Here is a 21736-nt window from a genome sequence, read left to right on the forward strand (position 1 = left end):
GAGACTGAATCACCTGATAAACAAAAATGGACGTTGGTGTTTGATGGTGCTTCTAACGCATTAGGGCATGGAATTAGGGCCATTTTGATTTCCCCAAAGAACCAGCTCACTCCATTTACTACTAGGTCATGTTTTGATTGCACAAAAAATATTGCAGAATGTGAGGCATGTGTTATGGGGATTAAAACATCTATTGAATCAAAGGTAAAAGTTCTTGAGGTATATGGAGACTTATTGTTGGTCATCCATCAAACGAAAGGAGAATGTGAAATGCGAGATTCCAAATTGATTTTGTATCATACCCATATCAAGAAGATCACTTTTCACCATATCCCTCGAGAAGGAAACCAATTAGCTGACGTCTTGGCCACATTGTCGTTAATGTTCAAAATAAACACTGGTCAGGACGGGTGGGTTATAAAAATTCAACCATATTGCTTATCAATAGAAAAAGAGTCTGACAGTAAGCCATGGTTTTATGATATCAAATCATATGTTAAGAATAAAGAATATCCATTAGGTATTTTAGAGAACAACAAAAGGGTTTTAAGGAGATTGTCAATGGACTTCTTCTTAAATGGTGATGTGCTTTATAAGATAAATCATGATATGGTTCTCCTCATGTGTGGATCAAGTGGGAGTGGAGAAAATCATTCAAGAGGTTCACGAAGGTTCTTTCGAAACTCATGCAAATGGGCACCCAGTGGCAAGAAAAATCTTAAGGGTTGTCTACTATTGGTTGACCATGGAGTTCGATTGCTTTTGTTACGTAAAGAAATGTCATAAATGTCAAATCTATGCTGATAAAATACATGAACCACCCACCTTTTTGAATGTTTTAACATCACCATGGCCATTTTCAATGTGGGGAATGGATGTTATTAGCCTAAGAATTGATTTGTCGAAATGGCTTGCCAAATAAGATAATCACTAACAATGCGACCAATCTGAATAATAAAACGATGAAGGAGTTGTGTGATTGTTTCAAAATTTTGCACCATAATTCTTCGTTATATCGTCAAAAAATGAATGAGGCCATAGAAGCAGCAAATTAGAATAGCAAGAAGATCATACCAAAGATGGTGGAGACATATAAGGATTGACATGAAATGCTTCGCTTTGCATTACATTGCTATAGAACCTCTGTTCGTACCTCATTAGGGGCAACTCCTTTCTCACTGGTGTATGGAATGGAAGTGGTATTTTCCATTGAAGTTGAAATTCCTTCGATCAGAGTTTTGATGGAAACAAAATTGGAAGAGGATGAATGGGTTCAATAACGATTTGACCAATTAAATCTCATAGAAGAAAAAAGAATGATAGCTCTATGCCACGACAAGCTATATAAAAAAAGACTCCAAAAAGCATACGAGAAAAAAGTTTATCCTCAAGAGTTTCAAGAAGATGACTTGGTGTTAAAGAAAATATTGCCCATAAAAAAAGATTATTGCGGAAAATGGACCACGAATTACGAGGGACCATATGTTGTGAAAAAGTTTTCTCTGAGGGAGCTCTAATAATCACAGAAATAGATGGAGAGGACCTTCCATTTCCAGTAAATTCAGATGCAGTCAAAAAATATTATGCTTAAAAAAAATTGTGATCTAAAAATGAGTTCGCTAGGTTGAAAACTTGAAAAGGCGACCTAGGAAAAAATTAGAGCATTCCGATGGATTGAAAACTTGGAAGAGTGGTCCATGCAAAAGTTAAGGATAACAAAAAGGATAAAGCGGTTCAAACTGAGGCAATTATTATTCTTGGAAGCTGACCAACATGAGTCCTAAATTACAAGAATGACTAACGTTTGTTATCTTTCCGATTAATAAAAAATCACTTATCATTCTAAAATGTCAACAATGTTGTCCTTTTTTTTACAAAAATTCAAAAAAAAAAAATCATCAAAGTTTTCAACTAAAACCCATAAAATTCATTATCATCTCCAATAAAATGCAAATTTAATCAAATTCATAACTTAAATCTTTAAATAAACTGATATTTTCATTCTTTATTTGATGTTGTTGGAGATGAAAATATGTGTTTATTTGAATATTTAAGTTATGGATTAGATGAAATTTGCATTATATTGAAGATGATTATTAATTTTATGAGCTTTGTTTGAAAAATTTAATGATTTTTTTTGAATTTTGTAAAAAAAGGATAACATTGTTGACATTTTAAATTATAAAATATCAAATTGTCACTGAAAATTAAAATAAAGGATCAAATAAAAAAGAAAAGATAAAAGACTAAAACGTTAACTGAAATTAAGTTAAGGGATCACATATGTAATTTAACCTAAAAATAATTCAAAAAGTAATAATATCCATTTTTATTATAATATATCAAATTTTGTAATTTATGCATTCATAATCATTAATACAAAAAAGGAATATATATATATATATATATATATATAAGGAAATAAAATTAATATAGCTAAAAATCAGGCTCATTATGTCTAATCAATTTACAATGCCAAATCAAATTACAATAAGTAGGCTCATTATGTGTTATCAATTTACAATGCCAAATCGAATTACAGTTTTAAAATCAAATCAAATTACAATTTTAAAAATTAAGCCAAATCAAAATTAAGCCAACTGCTCCAACCTGTTTTGCCTCTATTTTGTTCTCTATTGTTGCCCTTGTTCATTGTCAAGCCTTGCTCTGCTGATGCTGACTGCTATTGATGCACAAGCCTTGCTCAATAATACATTTGTACATATTGTAACTAATTAGAGAAAAAAGATAATTATATAAGTTAGAGCGTTGTAACTAATTTGTTGTAACTAATTGGAAAAATGATAATTTTATAACTAAAGGTTTGATACAAGATATGGCAAAAATGGTATGTAATGAATTAATTAATGAAAAAGAAATTCTCTTTGCCTTTAGCCATTATCCACATGATACAAATCAAAGAGACAAAATTATGAGTTTGAAACAAAAAAAAAATTAAAAGACAAATGTGTTTGAATCATGTACAAAAATTAATCAAATCTGCAAATAAAAAATGCTCTTTAACCCAACAAATCAGCTCTGTCCAGCAGATAAACATAATGAGATAAAAACAAATAGGCTAAAATCGTGAATGGATCAAATGTGCAAAATAATTCAGATTATGAGTAAAGAAATTAAGCATCAAACATGAAATTGATAAGGAAGCACAAAGACAAGCAAGAAAGCAACTAGACAAGTTAAAAAATCCTATAAATACATCTCCATTTAAAAACAAAAAAATAAAAATAAAAAAAAGGAGGAGGAGATTAACACTATTAATATAAAAAAAAATGCATTCAAAGAAGGAGAAGAGGAAGAAATCCGATAGAGTATCAGTAACAAACAACAAACAGAAGACGTAAAGGTTTTTTTTTTTTTTTTCTGTACAATAATTTGTTTATTTATCTTCATTATAAAATCACTCTTTTATTGTTTTTTAAATGTATATTTATAAGAGCAAAGATTAATGAACTTAACATGAAAAATAAGACTAAAAATCTGAACCTATGATGATGTTGCCTCATTGTCGTCATCATTGTTGTCGCCGTTACCGTTTTCGTCGTCGCCGATGTCGCCTCGCCGCTTCTGTGTTCTTCTATGTTTTCCCGTTTTTGTTTCTTGCCACAACTGATGCGTTTTTTTTCTGCCATCAACCAACCCATCCGCAGTAGATGCTTGTTTTGCCATCATCCAACCCAGCCTCCCTTAGTTAGTAATTAGGGTTTTCAATTTTTATGTTTTGATCTCTCTTTTTAGTTTTTATGTTCAGCCCATTTAAAGCTATTTATTTTTTTTTTAAAAGGGTTAATTTGTTTCATAACTTAAATATCGATTTTCATAAATAAATAAAAAAAAACACAAACAAATATTTTCATTAAAAATTAACTAAATGTGACCTTTTTTTTAATCTTTGAGTTATTAGAATACAAGTTGCGATAACTCGGCGGTTCTAAATCTCATCATCACAAATAAATTAAAACTTGTAAACAAATTAATAAATAAAAATTATTAGAGGTTAACTAAAAATAAACATTTTTTAATCCATGAGTAGCAGAACACAATTTATACAACTTGATAATTGTAAATCTTATTTTTAAAAATAAATAAATAAATATAAAATTAATTTTTTAAATTGGATTATTTAGATGTGACATTTTTTTAAATCTTTGAGTTGTTAAAATACAAGTTGTACTATTTGGTGGTTTTGAAACTCAATAATAATATAAAATATTTTTTAAGAGGATTAAATTAGATGTGACATCTTCTTTACTCCTTGAGTTTTGAGACACAAGTTGTACAACTTGATCGTTCTAAAACTCATATTTTAAAATATTCATTCAAATCAAACTATTTTATTTGTCTTCTCATCAAAAAAATTTTTTTATCACAAAACAAATTTTCTTTAAAAAACAATTAACACATCTGTATTTTTTGTAACCAAGAATTACGTAGCTTTGATTTCTCCATCGTAGTAGGAGATACGTAGGAGCAAAATCACATTCTTATCAAGCACATTAATAAAAATTTCTTTTTTTGTCCTTTATTTCTTAAGCACACATTTCATCCAAAACCATATAAAAAATAGTAATAATTGTTATTCATATTTAATAGGCTAAATTACATCTGTGGTTCATTAACTTAATTTCAGGTAACGTTTTAGTCCTTTATCTTTTTTTTTTTTCCGATTTAGTCCTTTATTCCTAAAAATATCAAATAGAGTATGAAAATATGAGTTTATTTGAAGATTTGCGTTACAAATTTGATGAAATTTGTATTATATTGAAGAATATAATTAATTTTATGAGTTTTGATTGAATTTTTTTTTTGAATTTTTGTATAAAAAAGGATATCATTGTTAAAATTTTAAAACATAAAATATCAAATTGTCACTTAAAATTAAAATAAAGGACCAAGTCGGGAAAAAACAAAGATAAAGGACTAAAACGTTACCTGAAATTAAGTTAATGGACCACAAATGTAATTTAGCCTATTTAATAATAAGGAGAAATAAATATACTTAAGTTAACATTAATCTTGCACACTTAATTATAGGTAATCGTATATTAACGGATGTCATAGGGTGCTAATACCTTCCCTATGCATAATCAACTCCCGAACACAAAATATGGTTTCCAAGACCATTTTTTTATCTTTTCTATTTTTTAGGGTTTCCCAATATTCTCCCTATTTTAAAATAAATTTTGGTGGCTACATATTTGAATTCGAGAAACACTCAAAATTTTAGGCCGCGATAACTGGCGACTCCACTGGGACACTTAGAGAGTCAAGCCTAACAAATTAATTGTGCATAATTTTTAAACTTTTTCTATATTTGTTTGTTTTTCATTTTCTTTTACTTTATGTGTTTATTATTTCTTAATAAATATTAGATGATATTATAATACTATTTTAAGCTAGTAGATCATTTTTTTATTTTTATTTATGTTATATATGTATATATATTTTGTTAGCATTGTGGAGCTATTGATTTATATTTATTCCACATCTTACACTTTTACTAAGACACAAACTTATGAGTGGAACCTTATACCCGGATTTGAACAAAACTTAAGTTTAGTTTTGAGATTGTATAGTGGTAGCCCTCTGGATGTACACCCTGTTTGGTTAGAATGAAGATCTCACATAGAGTTTGATCTTGTTGAGAGTATTGTCACTCCAAATAGTTTATCTATTGTTGTTGACAATATTCGAAAACAGAATTACTGGCTCTAGGGACCGTGTTTAGAACTATAGAGTCACCCTTGTGAAGGTTTCACTACATAAGTCAATAGACCAATTTCATTATAAGAATATCCATATAAGCACAAAAAAAATACCTCATACATTCATTCAAAATTTTATATATTCACAACATTCATTCTACATAATTGCATTCATATCTCATGACATTGTTTCTTTCGAAAAATGAATTGGCATTTTGCATCAATTTTCAGGATTGTTGGGGAATCATAAGAACCTTAGTCACGTGTTAAGTTAAAGTGGACAATGGGATCGAAAAAAAGAAAAACGTTACTTTTAAAGTTCAAGCAATCAAATGAAAACTATACAACGTGAGAGTTTTTTTCTACTGAGCTTTTAATAAAAATAAACAAAATCCAGTTCACACGGTTCTTGCTAGTCTATACTACTCTCTGCATATGCGACACGAGAAAAAAGGGGGAACTCTTTTGTGATGCGTTCCAGTGTTGTATATCTGGTTCATGTCTCATATATTCAAGAAAAGGGTATCATGTTGGAGTTAAAAATAACCGTGAATGGGATTAGAATATAGCTAGTCTTACTGGGGACACAATTTCATGGTATCATAGAGAACAAGGGGTGGAGGAAGTAATATGTCAATGCAGAGATTTTTCAAATGTACCTCTCATGGGAATTAAAGGATGTATTAATTACAATCCGACAGTAGCTCTGAAACAACTTGGCTACCCTATGGTGAAGAAACCAAATGATAAGTCGTTAGAAGCTTTTGTTTTGCACAATACGGGTATAGTAGACCCGCCAATGTTGAGAATGATAAGCCGAGCTTGGAAAATGATCATTAGAAAAGGAGAAGTACTCGGATGCAGAAGTTGCAGCACAAAAGAACCCTATCAACAATGGGTAAAGAAAAGGGTCCAATAAATCAAGTTTTCTTTCCACAGTACACCATTGAATGATCAGGAAATACCTGAACCTACCCTTGTTACCAATGAAAAAATAGAAGAACTCAAAGCATCATTGTTAAACTCTGAACAGGAGAAAAAAGAGCTATAAGTGAAGTTAGAAAAAGTCTCCCAAGAGAATGAGAACTTACGATCAAAAAACACATGTAAGAGTCAATTTATTGAGAGAAGCAACAAGAGGTTAAAAATTGAAAAAGAAAATAAACTTGACATACAAGATTGTTTGAGAGGTGCAAATGAAGAGTTTGATGTGCGAAAGCAAGAAAAGAATGCAACTATCGAAGATGTCTATATGTGGAAGCAATTGTGGACAAAATAAGCAAGCTCTGAGAAGAACATAAAAAAGGAGTTTGATGATTTAAAGAAACAACTAAAAGAAATGGTAGCTGAGTACGAGATTCAAGTAAAAAATGAGAGGCAACATAAAAAGAAATTGAAGAATTACTCTCAAAACACCAAGATGCCCTAAGAACGAAAATTGAGACTTCTAGTGAGTTGAAGAATTACATTGATTACCAAGAAGATCTATAACGACTTAAAGGATGAAACCATATATTGGGAGGATCGTTTAAAGATGTTGTTGGGTCAGTTGAAGAATCAAGAGATCTATAAAGAGCTGAAAGATGAAGGAGAGCATTGGAAATATTGCTTTTCAAAATTGGCAATGCTAGCTAATCAAGAAATCGAAAAAATTCCAAATCATCTAAGGGAGATTGATGCGATAATGTATATGCTCAATACTCCAGTCAAAGTCTACAAGTTCGTTGAATATTGCAAAAATTTGGTAGAAGAATTGGAGGAGAAAATTGGTTGTCCTATTAAAAGAGAAGATTGAAATCCCATAGTTTATGTAGCTTTTAATTTAAATGTGATGTACTCTTTTTCTCATCAATGAATGATTTGTTGTTTTGATTTCCTATCCCCATATTTTCTTCAATGATAATTCGTTTCTTTTATTTACATAAGGCTTATGATTCCCTAACATCCAACTATCATAATTAACTAATTGATTTCATCTTCATTCCATTCATATTAAATGCATACTCATAGAAATTTTATTTATTTATTTATTTAAAAAAAAAAAATTAATAAAGCTATTTCCCCGACACCCTTATCGAACTCGTGCAAACTCCAAGATCATGGATGAACTTGAAAAAAAACAAGAAGTGATGAGAGCGGATGTTAACCAATTGAAGCACACGGTTGATCGAATCCTAGAAGCTATAGAAGCTTTGGCAAAGAAGGATAATACAGATAGGGACATACAAAAGATGGTGCAGACATATAAAGATTAGCATGAAATGCTTCCGTTTGCATTACATGGCTATAGAACCTCTATTCGCACCTCAACAGGGGTAACTCATTTCTCATTAGTGTATGGAATGGAAGTGGTACTTCCTATTGAAGCTGAAATTCCCTCCATCAGAGTCTTGATGGAATCAAAACTAGAAGAGGCAAAATAGTTTCAATCACGATATGACAAATTGAATCTCATACAAGAAAAAAGAATAATAGCTTTGTGTCATAGCCAACTATATCAAAAAAGACTTAAAAAAGCATACGAGAAAAAAGTCCATCCTCGAGAGTTTCAAAAAGGGGACTTAGTGTTAAAGAAAATATTACCCATAAAAAATGATTCTCGTGGAAAATGGACTCCGAATTACAAGGGACCATATATTGTAAAAAAAGCTTTCTCTTGGGGAGCTCTGATACTCGCAAAAATGGATGGATAGGAATTTCCACTTCTAGTAAATTCAGATGCAGTTAAAAAATATTATGCTTGAAAAATAAGAATATAAAACTGATTGAAAAATGGGCTCGGTAGGTTGAAAAACTGAAAAGGCAACCTAGACAAAAATTAGAGCATCCAGATGTACTGGAAACTTTGAAGAGCAGTCTATGCAAAAGTTAGGAATAAAAAAAATCAAGCGTTTCATATTAAGGCAATTATTATTCTTGCAATCCGACTAATAGGAGTCCTAAATAACAAGAATGACTAGCGTTTGTTATGCCTCCAACTAAAGCTAAGCACATTCGTCACCACGTTGTAACCCCTGCCTCTTTTGATTTGTTTTCAATGTAACGAATGTACATTTTCTGATATTGTCATTCGATGTTGTACGTTACACTGTTTCTAAACTAATCCAGTTTCATGGTTGATTGTTTTGGCATTTTGAAATGTTGTTTTATGATAGTAGTTGTTAGAATTTGAAATATGTGGAAAAATAAAAATATTCTAAATATTTTGACATTTTGGAAAACAAATACACGAGAACTCAATAGATTCTTAACATGTATGGTTGCATATAAGAAAAATGAAGAATAATCATTTTAAACAATTGACTTTGTTTTACCTTGAAAAAGAGGGGGTCCCACGAGACATACTAGAGTCGTCATACAAAAAATGGTTGTTATCTTCATTCATCCATTTAAATCTTGTGCGTGTATAAGATAATAAGGATTGGAGAATCAAAGAAATGAACAATAATAGATCATTAATTAATGACACACATAAATCATGCATAATTTACTCATACTCACATGACCCATGCATCTGCATTCACACTTTACCTATACTCAAATCTTGCATAATGCATAACACACGCATGAATCATTCATACCTTATATTTATACTTTATATATACTCGACAACCATTAACGTTCGCATTGCAAGTATCATATACACATTCTCGCTTTTTATTTATCTTCAAGATTGGACCAACTACCTTTGTTTATTTCTGTCTATCTACGCATCGGTAACCAATCCGAAGACGATCATTTTTATTTCTATAGATCTACGCATAGGTAAACAATCCGAATATGATCACTTTCATTTTTGTCGATCAACACATCGGTAACCAATCCAAAGACGATCACTTTCATTTCTATCTATCTACGCATCGATAACCAATCCGAAGATCATTTTTTATGGATCTACGCGTAAATAATCCAAAGACGATCACTTTCATTTATGTGGATCTACACATCAGTAATCAATCCAAATACGATCATTTTTTACTTCTATGGATCTACGCATCGGTAAACTATCCGAAGACAATCACTTTCATTTTTGTCGATTTACGTATCGGTAACCAATCCAAAGACGACCATTTTTTATTTATATGGATATATGCATCCTTAAACGATTTGAAGACGATTATTTTTACTTTGGACAAAATTTAGATCCTTATATTTACTTATGTTTATGAAAAATAAAATTATTGTTATTCATATTTCCAAATTTTTTTATATTTTCAAGTAAAATATAATTAAATAGGGGCAGCTGTAGTACCACAATTTTGTCTAACTTATTAGAAATAATTTAAAAAGTAATAATATATCAAATTTTGTGATTTTTGCTTTCATAATCATTAATACAAAAAATGACAATGTCAAATCAAATTACAATAAGTAGGGTCATTATGTCTTATTAATTTACAATGTCAAATCAAATTACAGTTTTAAAACCAAATTAAATTACAATTTTAAAAATTAAGCCAAATCAAATTACAATAAAAATTGAGCCAAACCAAATCAAATTAAGCCGATACAGCCTGTTTTGTCTCTATTTTGTTCTCTATTGATGCCCTTGTTCACTGCCAAGCCTTGCTCTGCTGATGCTGACAACTATTGATGCACAAGCCTTGCTCACTGATAAATTTGTACCTGTTGTAACTAATTAGAGAAAAAAGATAATTATATAAGTTAGAGTGTTGTAACTAATTGGAAAAATGATAATTTTATAACTAAATGTTTGATACAAAATATGGTAAAAATGGTATGTAATGAATTAATTAATGAAAAAGTAATTCTCTTTGCCCTTAGACAAATTTCTGAGTTTGAAATAGAAAATAAAATTAAAAGACAAAATTATGAGTTTGAAACAGAAAAAACTAAAAGACAAATGTGTTTGAATCATGTACAAAAATTAACCAAATCTGCAAATAAAAAATGCTCTTTAACCCAACAAAACAGCTCTATCCAGCAGATGAACATAATCAGATAAAAATAAATAGGTTAAAATCGTGAATGGATCAGATGTGCAGAATAATTCAGATTATGAGCAAATAAATTAAGCATCAAACATAAAATTGATAGGGAAACACAATGACAAGCAGGAAAGCAACTAGACAAGTTAAAAAAAATCCTATAAATACATCTTTATTTTCTTTTTTAAAAAGAGAGGAGATTAACACTACTGTTATAAAAAAAAAAATCGAAGAAGGAGAAGACGAAGAAATCAGATAGAGTATGAGTAACAAACAACAAACAGAAAATGCAAAGGTTTTTTTTGTATAATAAATTTGTTTATTTATCTTCATCATACAATCACTCTTTTGTTTTAAAATAAATGTAGATTTATAAGAGCAAATAATAATGAACGAAACATAAAAAATAAAACTAAAAATCTGAACCTGTGATGACGTCGTCCTCTCTGTAGTCGTCACTGTTGTCGTTGTTACCGCTGTCGCCGTTGCCGCTTCAGTTTTCCCATTTTTGTTTCCAGTCACAACTGATGCGCTTTGTTCTGCCATCAGTCCACCCGGTCGTAGCTGATGCTTGTCTTGCCATCAGCCAACCCGGTCTCCCTTAGTTAGTAATTAGGGTTTTCAGTTTTTATGTTTTGACCTCTTTTTTTTTATTTTTTTTTTATTTTTTAAGTTAAATTGGGTTTGGTTTCTAAACAAAAAAACAAAAACATGTTCACCTCATTTAAAGCTTTTTATTTTTTTTAAATAGTTAATTTTCTTCATAACTTAAATATCAATTTTCATAAAAAAAACACACAAACAAATATTTTCATTAAGATTAAACTAAATATGACTTTTTTTTTTAATCTTTGAGTTATTAGAATACAAATTGTGACAATTTGAAGGTTCTAAATCTCATCGTTACAAATAAATCAATAAATTAAAACTCGTAAACAAATTAATAAATAAAAATAATTAGAGATTAACTAAAAATAACATATTTTAATCCATGAGTAGCAGAACACAATTTATACAACTTGATAATTGTAAAACTTATTTTTATAAACAAATAAATATAAAATTAACTTTTTAAATTTGATTATTTAGATGTGACTCTTTTTTTTTTAATCTTTGAGTTTTTAAAACACAAGTTGTACTACTTTGCAGTTTTGAAACTCAATAATAATATAAAATATTTTTTAAGAGTATTAAATTAGATGTGACATCTTGTTTACTCCTTGAGTTTTGAGACACAAGTTGTACAACTTGATCGTTCTAAAACTCATATTTTAAAATATTTATTCAAATCAAACTCTTTTATTTTTCTTTTCGTCAAAATATTTTTTTATCACAACAAATTTTCTTTAAAAAATACTCAACCAATCCGTATTTTTTTTAACAAAGAACTACGTGGCTTTGATTCATCAATCGCACCGGGAGATACATAGGAGAAAGATCACATTCTTGTCAAGCAAATTAATTTTTTTTCTTGTTTTTATCTTTTATTTCTTAAGCACACATTTAATCCAAAATCATATAAAAAAAATAGTAATAATTGTTATTCATATTTAATAATAAAGAAAAATAAATATACTTAAGTTAATATTAATATTTCACAATTAATTATAGGTAACCGTATTTTAACGGATGTCGTAGGGTGCTAATACCTTCCCTACAAATAATCGACTTTTGAACTCAAAATTTTGTTTCATAGACCATTTTTTTTTCTTTCTATTTTTAAGGGTTTCTCAATATTTTCCCTATTTTAAAATAAATTTTGGTGGCGACTTCATTGAACTCAAGAAACACTCGAAATTTTAGGTCGCGATAGCTTCAAACTGAGGCACTCATATGTACGTTGTAACCCCAACTGTTTTATTCCCAATATAGTGAATGTACTTTTTTCAATGTTGTCATTCGATGTTGTATGATACACTCTTTTTTAAATTAATTCAATTTCCTGATTGATTGTTCGAGCATTTTGAAATGTTTTATGATAATAAATTTTAGAAGTTGAAATATGTGAAAATATAAAAATACTTTAAATTTTTTGACACTTTGAAAATATATACCGGGAACTCGATAGATTCTCAACATGTATGGGTGTATATAAGAAAAATGAAGAGTAATCATTTTAAACAATGGACTTTGCTTTGCCTCGAAAAGACGGTAACTCGATATTTGTTTTTTAAGAGTCATCATGTGGAAACAATATTTGTTTTTGTTCATCTGTTGAATCTTGGAGCATAAAGAGCATAAGGATCGGGGAATCAAATAAATGAACAACAATTGATCTATAATGTATGACACACATAAATCATGCATAATTTACTCATACTCACATTATTCATGCATCTTCATTCAAACTTTACCTATACTCAATGCATAACACACGCATGAATCATTCATACCTTATATTTATACTTTATTTATACTCGACAACCCTTAACGTTCGAATTGTAAGTATCATATACTTATTATCCCTCTTTATCTACCTTCAAGATTGGACCAAACACGTTTTTTTTTTCATTCCTATTGATCTAAGCTTCGGTAATCAATCTGAAGACGATAATTCTTTCATTCATGTCGATCTATGCATAGATAGTCAATCTGAAGACAACCATTTTTCATTTTGTCGATCTATGCATCGGTAATCAATCGAAGACGATCATTTTTTCATTACGATCTTTCTTTCATTCATGTCGATCTACACATCGGTAACCAATCTGAAGACGATCATTCTTTCATTCTTGTCGATCTATGCATCGGTAACTAATCCGAATACGATCATTCTTTCATTCATGTTGATCTACACATCGGTAATCAATCCGAAGATGATCATTTTTCATTTTGTTGATCTACGCATCGATAACAAAACTAAAGACGATCATTCTTCCATTACGATCATTTTTTTTTATTTTGTCTATCTACGAACAGGTGGAGAAGAACATGTTTTCGCATTAGCAATTTATCAGACTACTCACCTTTGCCCTTTTCTATTCGCTTTCATGGACAAAATTTGAATCCTTATATTTAATTATATTTTACAATGATAATATTCACATTTTCTGGTATAAATATAATTAAATAGGAGCTGCTATAGTACCACAATTTTGTCCAATTAATTAAAAATAAATCAAACAAAGTAATAATATTCATCTTATTATAATATGTCAAATTTTATGCCTATTTATGAAAACTTTAGAAAAAAATATATATAAAGATGTATACTAATACAAAAAAAAAATGTATAAAAAAAATGAAATAAAAAAGTAACAAATGATGCTCATTTTGTCTCATCATCTCTTAAAACCACAATTATAATAACATTAGAGTATAATACACATTGATATATATTTAATTAATTAAATAAATAAAAATTCATATTGTCCTCTCTGGTTGTTATTATGCAGAGAGAAGAAGACAAAGTTTTGAGTTTAAAGTAGAGGCATGAAGACAACATTATGTGGAATCAGAGGCACATATAGAGAAAAACTTTAGCTCATCCAAAAGCTACTTTATTTCTCAAACATAAACAGATAATTAACACACTCAGATAAAAATATTTTTTTTTATAAAAAAAAACGTGAATGCATCAGACAAATATAAGAACTCAAATTATGTACATAGAAAATAAAACATAAAGAAGAAAATTAACAGGGAAGCACAAAGACAGAACAAGAAAACAACTAAACATTTGGAAAAAAAAAACTCTATAAATACATCTTCATTTGTTTTTAAAAGGGAGTTTTTTGGAGAAGAGACATCAGAAGATAAAAATAAAAAATAAAAAAGTTTCCTTTTTTTTAAAGAGAGACTCTGAAATAAAAATGAAGTTGAGAAAGGAAGAAATAAAAATCCAACTCCATTCTCAAAATCATATATATCAAAATTAAGAAAAAATAGAAAACGAGAAACAAATGCATCACTGTAACATCATTGTAATAGCAAAATATATTGTTTTTATTTAGCTGCTGTAACATCAACAAATGTTATTGTTTTTATTTAGAGTATGTGTTCTTTTTCTCTTGGACAGCTTGCATTGGCTATTGGTTAAATTATTAAGTTTTTTTTTTTATAAAAAAATCTTGCCCACTAGAATATAGTCAAATATAATTTTGCTTAAATTATGTGTGATATAGTTGTGATATAGTTGTTATATCATGATAATTCTAAAACGCTTTTAATTTTTTATAAATTAATAATTATATAAAATTATTTTAAAATAATTAATTAGATGTGACATCTCTTTAATCTTTAAGCGGTTATAACACAAGTTGTATAATTTGGAGATTTTAAAGCTTATTTTTGTAACAAAAATAGTAAGACTATTCTTAAACAGGTTAATTAAATGTGACATCTTTTTAGTCCTTGAAATTTTTAAGACCCAAGTTGAACAACTTGATAGTCTTAAAATTTGTTTTTTTTAAATAATTATTTAAATTAAACCAACTCATTTTATTTCGATAAAACCTTTTTCTTTTTAACAACAAAACAAATTTTCTTTAAAAACAATCAACACATCCATATTTTCTATCCAACAACTATGTAGCTTTAATTTCTCCTTCGCATTGGAAGATACGTATGAACAAGACAAATAAAAATTTCTTTTTTTTACTTTTCTTTCTTAAGGATACTTTTATTTCAAAATCACATTCAAAAAACAAACAATTGATATTCATATTTAATAATAAGGAGAAATAGATATATTTAAGTTGATATTAATTTTGCACAATTAGTTATAGGTAACTGTATTTTAAGGATATCGTAGGGTGCTAATATCCTCCCTACGCATAATCGACTACTGAACTCAAAATTTGGTTCAAAGACTTTTTTTTTTCTTCCTATGTTTAAGGGTTTTTTAATATTTTTTTTTTTATTTTAAAATAAATTTTGATGGCGACTCCATTAAATTTAAAGAACACTCGAAATTTTAGACCGCAACACTTATATTTGATTTTGGATATATACATTGTATTAGGATAATTATTATTTATTTGGGAGAAATTTGTGTACTAGTGTTTATAAGATAAAATTATTCCAAAATTCAAAATACTTTAAAAATAATTAAAAATAAAAAGTGACATAGTTTAAATAATTGATGGATGGATATTATATCCAACTAAACTCCAAAGTAGATAAGTTGTCACCATTGTGTTTTCTTCACCTCAAAGTATAAAATCCAATGCGAAAGCTAGGAAGACAAGAAGAAATAGAAAGTTGTCAAACGTTGGAATATCTTCTAGCACATCATGTCTATGTCCCCTCCTAACCACTGTTTGCATGTGATTGATGAACTTCTAGGTTTTAATCATATCCTTTATGTTAACCACTTTCAATGGCTAATGTTGTGCCAACTCAATTTTGGATTAGATTCTCTATAAGAAATGACTTATACTTAAGGTTCAAGACCCATCACAAGTTGGAACCATTTATTTTATTATGTTTTGGGAATAATATTTCCCACCCCGCATTTCTATAAGTGTACTTTTGGATGATATTATGTTCTTTTAATATAAAAGATTTACAAAATTCAACATATATTAATAATTTCTTTACAAAAATATTTATAAATAATTTATTATTGGTAATTTATAATTTCTTTCTTTTTTTATATCAATAACTATAGAGATAAATATGAAAAGTAACATGTTTTTGGACAAATTTATAACTAAAAACTATGACTACTTTGCCATAAACAATTGGAGAGTTTTATGATAGTTTTGAACCGGAAAAAAACAAGGGATGTAACCACTTTGCCATAAATATTATTATTATTATTTATTTATTTTCAGAATGAATGATCCTTTAAGATGAAGTTAAACAAATTTATTTATTAAAATAAAGTGAAGATAAACAAAAAGGAATACCTACAATATAGACCTTTCCAAATGTCATGAGCTTGTAGAAAACTAAAGTGATTTGCAGCCATACAAAAAGCAGTCACATCTTTTAATTGAAGAGCTACTACCTTTTATTGTAAGAAGTTTGAGTTTGTTAATGACATAATGATGTGCATCGTAGGAAGTTGCTTGTCTTTTGGGGTGACCTAGAATTCCATTGTGATTTTCTTATTAGAATATTAATTTCTTGCTAGCTAGGTATCATATGGCATTAGATGAGTAACTAGTTTTTCAGTCCCACTCTTGTAAACATAGTCCACACTACCTTACGAGGTTATTAAGTATAGTTTTCATATTCAATCACTTATTGTAAACGTCTCTATTTTTAATATATATATATCAAGTCAAACTTGATATTTATGATAGTAAAGACTAAATCAATTTTTAATATAGATAATAATTTAGTTAAAATATTATTATCTCTTTTGTTTATATTTTTTTCACCATCTTAAAATATATATAAAAAAAAGCAAATATATTTAATCTAAGTTTGAATTAAACATATTAAATTTTTTCTTTATATTTTAAAATGAATAAATTATATTTTGTAATTCTTTTAATTGAGTTTTGAAATTGCATAAAAAATGATTTACTAAATATTATTCCACTTAATTAAATTATAAGTTTTAGATATGTTTGATTTTTGATAGATTCTCTCTATTAGGAGTAATTATATTTGAGACGCATTTATTACTAAATGAGAATATATCCATTTATTTTAAATTTTTTGAAAAATTATTTTAACTTTGTATTTTTAAAAATAGTTTTTACAAGAACTTACTTTAAAATAGTATAAATTATTTCTGATTCATTTGTTACCGATTAAAAAAAATAATTTTGATAGGTGTTCATTATTAGAGATTTTAACATGATAAAAATCACATTTCATTAAAAAATGTAGGTTAAATACATTTTTGGTCTCTTAAGTTATTTTTAAGTTTCACTTTGGTCTATTAAATTTTGTTCGGTTCATTTTGGTCCCTTAAGTTGAAAATGTTAGACACTTTGTTTTCTCAAGTTATTTTTGTTCTATTTTAGTTTAATAAGTTACAAATATTACATTGCGGTCCCTTAAGTTACAAATATTATACACTTTAGTCCTTTTTAATGTTGTCTATCATTGTAACTTAAGAGATCAAAGTGTTTAATTTTTGTAACTTAAGAGACCAAAATGTTTCATGTTTATAATTTAAGGGACTAAAACAGAACGAAAATAACTTAAGTGACTAAAGTGTCAAATGTTTGTAACTTAATGAACAAAAATAAAACGAAAAAAACTTGAGACCAAAATAAAACTTAAAAATAACTTAAGGCAACAAAAGTGTAACTTAAGGGAATGATATACTCCAAAACAAAAAATACGAAGAGGTTATCAAAATAACTTCTTATTTTAATTATTTTATGAAATTTTCTTATCTAAAAAAAGTTGTAACACATAAATAAACTACGTAAAATGATATTTTAAAATAAACTTTTAAACCAACTTTTCACTTAAAACTTTATTTTTAAGATTCGTTTTTAAAAAATTTATAACAAAAGATAGAATACTATAAAAATTATTTTAAATAAATCTGTAACAAATGAATTTAATATCTCTCGGTCGATATTTGGTTAGTTAATAACAATTTTAACACAATACTTTGTAAAAAAAAAACTTAAAAGTGCTCGTTATTTTTTTTAAGTATGTAGTTCTCAAGAGAATAGATATCTAGTAATTTAAAGTTTAATTGAAAAGTAAGTAAAATATAGTTAAAAATTGTACTCATCAACTACTTGAGTTTAATAATTTAATTGTTAGTTATTCATTTTGCTATTTGAGTATTATACTTGCATTAAAAAAATTAAGTATTATACTCATCATTTGTATCATCTGATTAAACACACACATAACACTTATAGTAGTAGAAGAAATTAGGACAAACCACCTACAAAGATTGAATCCGAAATAGCGGTCTATTATAATTTATTTGGACTTCCAATTAGGACCACTAGATGGATGAAGAGATAATCCAATGAGGATGAACATCATAACTCACCTATGCATCCTTGTTTTTAGCCACTTGATGGAAATTCTATGATCATAGTCACTAGATGACACTTGCCTTCCTTTGATAACTAGGACACGCATCCTAGATAAGAGGACGGTCCAAGGTTCACAAATCCTTCTCTAATTATCATAATGGGAATCTTCTAAAAACCCTAGAGGGAGGCACTATATAATCAGGACTTCTTAGGTCATAAAGGTACATACAAATTTTAACCTATATACCTCTCATACTTTGATAAATTCTTACTTGACTGTCAGAGTTTATGCAGATTCAACCCCCGTCATTTACAACGAGCAGCAAACGGAAGCAACCAACAATCTTCATCACTCATTGTTCACTAACATATTCAAAGTCAAAAACTCCTATATTTAGTATCACTAGTACTTAATAACTTCTAAAATTAAAAGAGCCTAAGGTAGAATGAAAAACAAGTTCCAAGTCCACTAACGAATAGAGCATGCTAAAGATTATAGGAATAAGAGGAACAGTACGGTAGGTCACTTGGTCTACACCATAGACTAGTGTTTAAAACTCACTCAAAATTTTAATAAAGATTGACGACATTCTTTGGAATGGTCTTCTTGGTCTTTATGACTAAGAAAGTGACTAGATTGAAGCAGTTCAATAAAAATAAAGAAAAATGAATGTGTTTATCAAAATTCAACTCGTCAAATCAATACTAATCAAGTCATCGTCTCAAACGTAAAGATATAAATTATTGTTAATTTATACTTTTAAAAAATATTATCGATTATTATTATAGTCATGAATGATTTTTAATCATGGTCCACGCTAGACACCAATAAAGGTGGTCCATAATTTTTAAGACTAAAATACAAAACTCTTTTACAGAAGAAAATGTCAAACTCATATAAAATCCTAACCACTACTATATTTTGTTTATTCTTATTTTACATCCTCGGTCTCATGCGATGAATTTTTTAAATTATATGAAATAATTTTAGACTTGCATTAATCTATTCAAAGAAAAATATTTATTTAACCATTTATTTTCCAAAACAAAATTATTGATAAACACCAAAGTGAGAAAACTCTACCCGTTTGAGATTTAGATTTCTTATTATTAAAGTATGACGCTGTAACTAATATGCATGTCACAATCTTGTCAAGATTACATATAAAATTATCACTATCTTAGATCACTTGAATCAAAATTTGTTTATCTTCCCATTTTCTTAATTTCTATTTTATATATCAAGTTTGGAGATTAGGCACACAAAAAAAAACAGAGTAGATATAGTATATACATAATGATTCATCAATTATATCTATTATAGCATACATTTACAATCCCAAAATCAATTGAATAACTTCACTAATAATGAGATGCTCATTCTCATATGTTGTAAAAATGTTTCTTTCCATATGAACAACATAAACAAAACAAAATTGTACAATAGTTTTTCTTTTCCCAAATTTGATGGCAAAGCTTGAATCCATATACTTATTACTTGTAGATACTCTATTGTTCTTACATATCATAGTGGCCTTGTATAAATCTCTTTTATCTCTTATATGTGCAATATAAAGTTTTAAATTGCATTTATAGTCCCAATTTAAAAAAAATTACGAAAATTGCATCCTGATTTTAGACATTTGCCGCCTGTTGTGATTGTTGTGACTAAATGAGTTAGATACAACCTTAATCATACTCATGTTGTGGGAGCAGAGACATCAAAATTCTTTGATATCAAATTCTAAATTGTGGTTGCGATGTTTATGCATGCTCAACTCATTCTTTCTGCAATAAATAAAGTGAAAAAATATGTTAAAAAATTATAAATAACGAAGTTTAGAAAAATATAAAGGTAAAAAAAATATATATAAATAACTAATTCATGAAATTTGAAAGTTTGAACATACCAATAGATCTTTTGCAATGAAGAACAGCTTCATAAATCGATATATCAGAATCACAAGATACGCGTGAATCATCTGCGGAATAAGCAACACTTATTCTCGGAGATGATTGACAATAATGTCCTCTACTATTCTTCACCGATTGAGTTCTTTTCACAACATTTTCATGTTTTGATCCTGAATTTTGACTCCTCAATCTTCTACACAAAGGCTTTAAAAAATTCAAATACTTCAAAAATATTCTCCTTGACAATGTTCTACACCTTTTCAATGAAGGGCACTTAGAATTTCCAATAGGAACCACATTTTTTGGTACATGTGATAATGAAGAAGAAGGTAAATTTGAATTTGATTTTGATGATGAATCATATGGTTCCATGTTAAATGATGATTCAACAAAAAATGGCATTAAGTAACCATTGGAAAATATTTGGTCAGCATGAACAAGAGTGAGAGGAGGGGATTGTGATGAAGTTGGAAAGTCAAATTTGAAATCTTGTGAGTTTGTAAAGAATCTTTTAGATGGTGGCATTGTTGGATCCATTTCAATGAAGGAATTAGTTGCATCATAAGTATCAAAAGAAGTTCTATGAGAATTATCAAGTGATGATGATGGCTTAATGTTCACTAACCAACTATAAGAAAAACTTTCAATTGAAAGTGGATGAGATGTTTCCATGGAGAAAAAAAATTAATCTTTGAAATATTAATTTTGAGGAAAAGAAAGAAGGGATACAAAGCCTCTTATATTATGTTGCATATATTTGTATCTATTAATTTGTGTGTTTGATATTAATATATATACACACACCTTTAATATTAAATCTCTCTCTCTCTCCAACAATTGGGTATATGGTTGTCTGGCAAGAGACAATGAAATTTAATAATTGGAATTGGAAAAATGAAAGATAAAGAAAAGAAACAGAATTGTGGGTCCCACTATACCCATAATGTCTTGTTGCATCAATAGTTAACCTTACCCTTTCTTTTCAATCATTTTGTTGGTTTGAAATTTTTACGAGGGAGTTTTTTGGTTTTGTTTCTAGAATATTATATTTATAGTCTAGTTTATTATATCATCACTTTCTTTTTTAATGAAAAAAAAAAGCATAAAGAGGTTCATGCATATAATTCGAATGTGGAAAATTGAGATTCAAGGATAAATGTTTAACACACCTTTTTTAATAAAAACAAAATATCACATATGACTTGGGTTTTTTATGAAAATTGGGGTTGATCATAAATAATAC

At 28.3% G+C, this 21736-nt stretch overlaps 1 protein-coding gene across 1 annotated transcript; it reads right to left on the reverse strand.

Moving 5' to 3' along the window:
- Nucleotides 1-19868: 19868 nt before the first annotated feature.
- On the reverse strand, nucleotides 19869-21276 carry LOC101508332 (probable membrane-associated kinase regulator 6). Its single transcript, XM_004515051.4, has 2 exons — nucleotides 20490-21276; nucleotides 19869-20367 (listed from the first exon to the last, which is right to left on the reverse strand). Exons 1-2 carry the CDS (start codon nucleotides 21163-21165, stop codon nucleotides 20354-20356), a joined length of 690 nt encoding a protein of 229 aa, XP_004515108.1. The 5' UTR covers nucleotides 21166-21276; the 3' UTR covers nucleotides 19869-20353.
- Nucleotides 21277-21736: the final 460 nt, after the last annotated feature.

Source organism: Cicer arietinum, chromosome 8, assembly GCF_000331145.2.
Source record: "Cicer arietinum cultivar CDC Frontier isolate Library 1 chromosome 8, Cicar.CDCFrontier_v2.0, whole genome shotgun sequence".
In the NCBI taxonomy this organism is placed as follows: Eukaryota; Viridiplantae; Streptophyta; class Magnoliopsida; order Fabales; family Fabaceae; genus Cicer; species Cicer arietinum.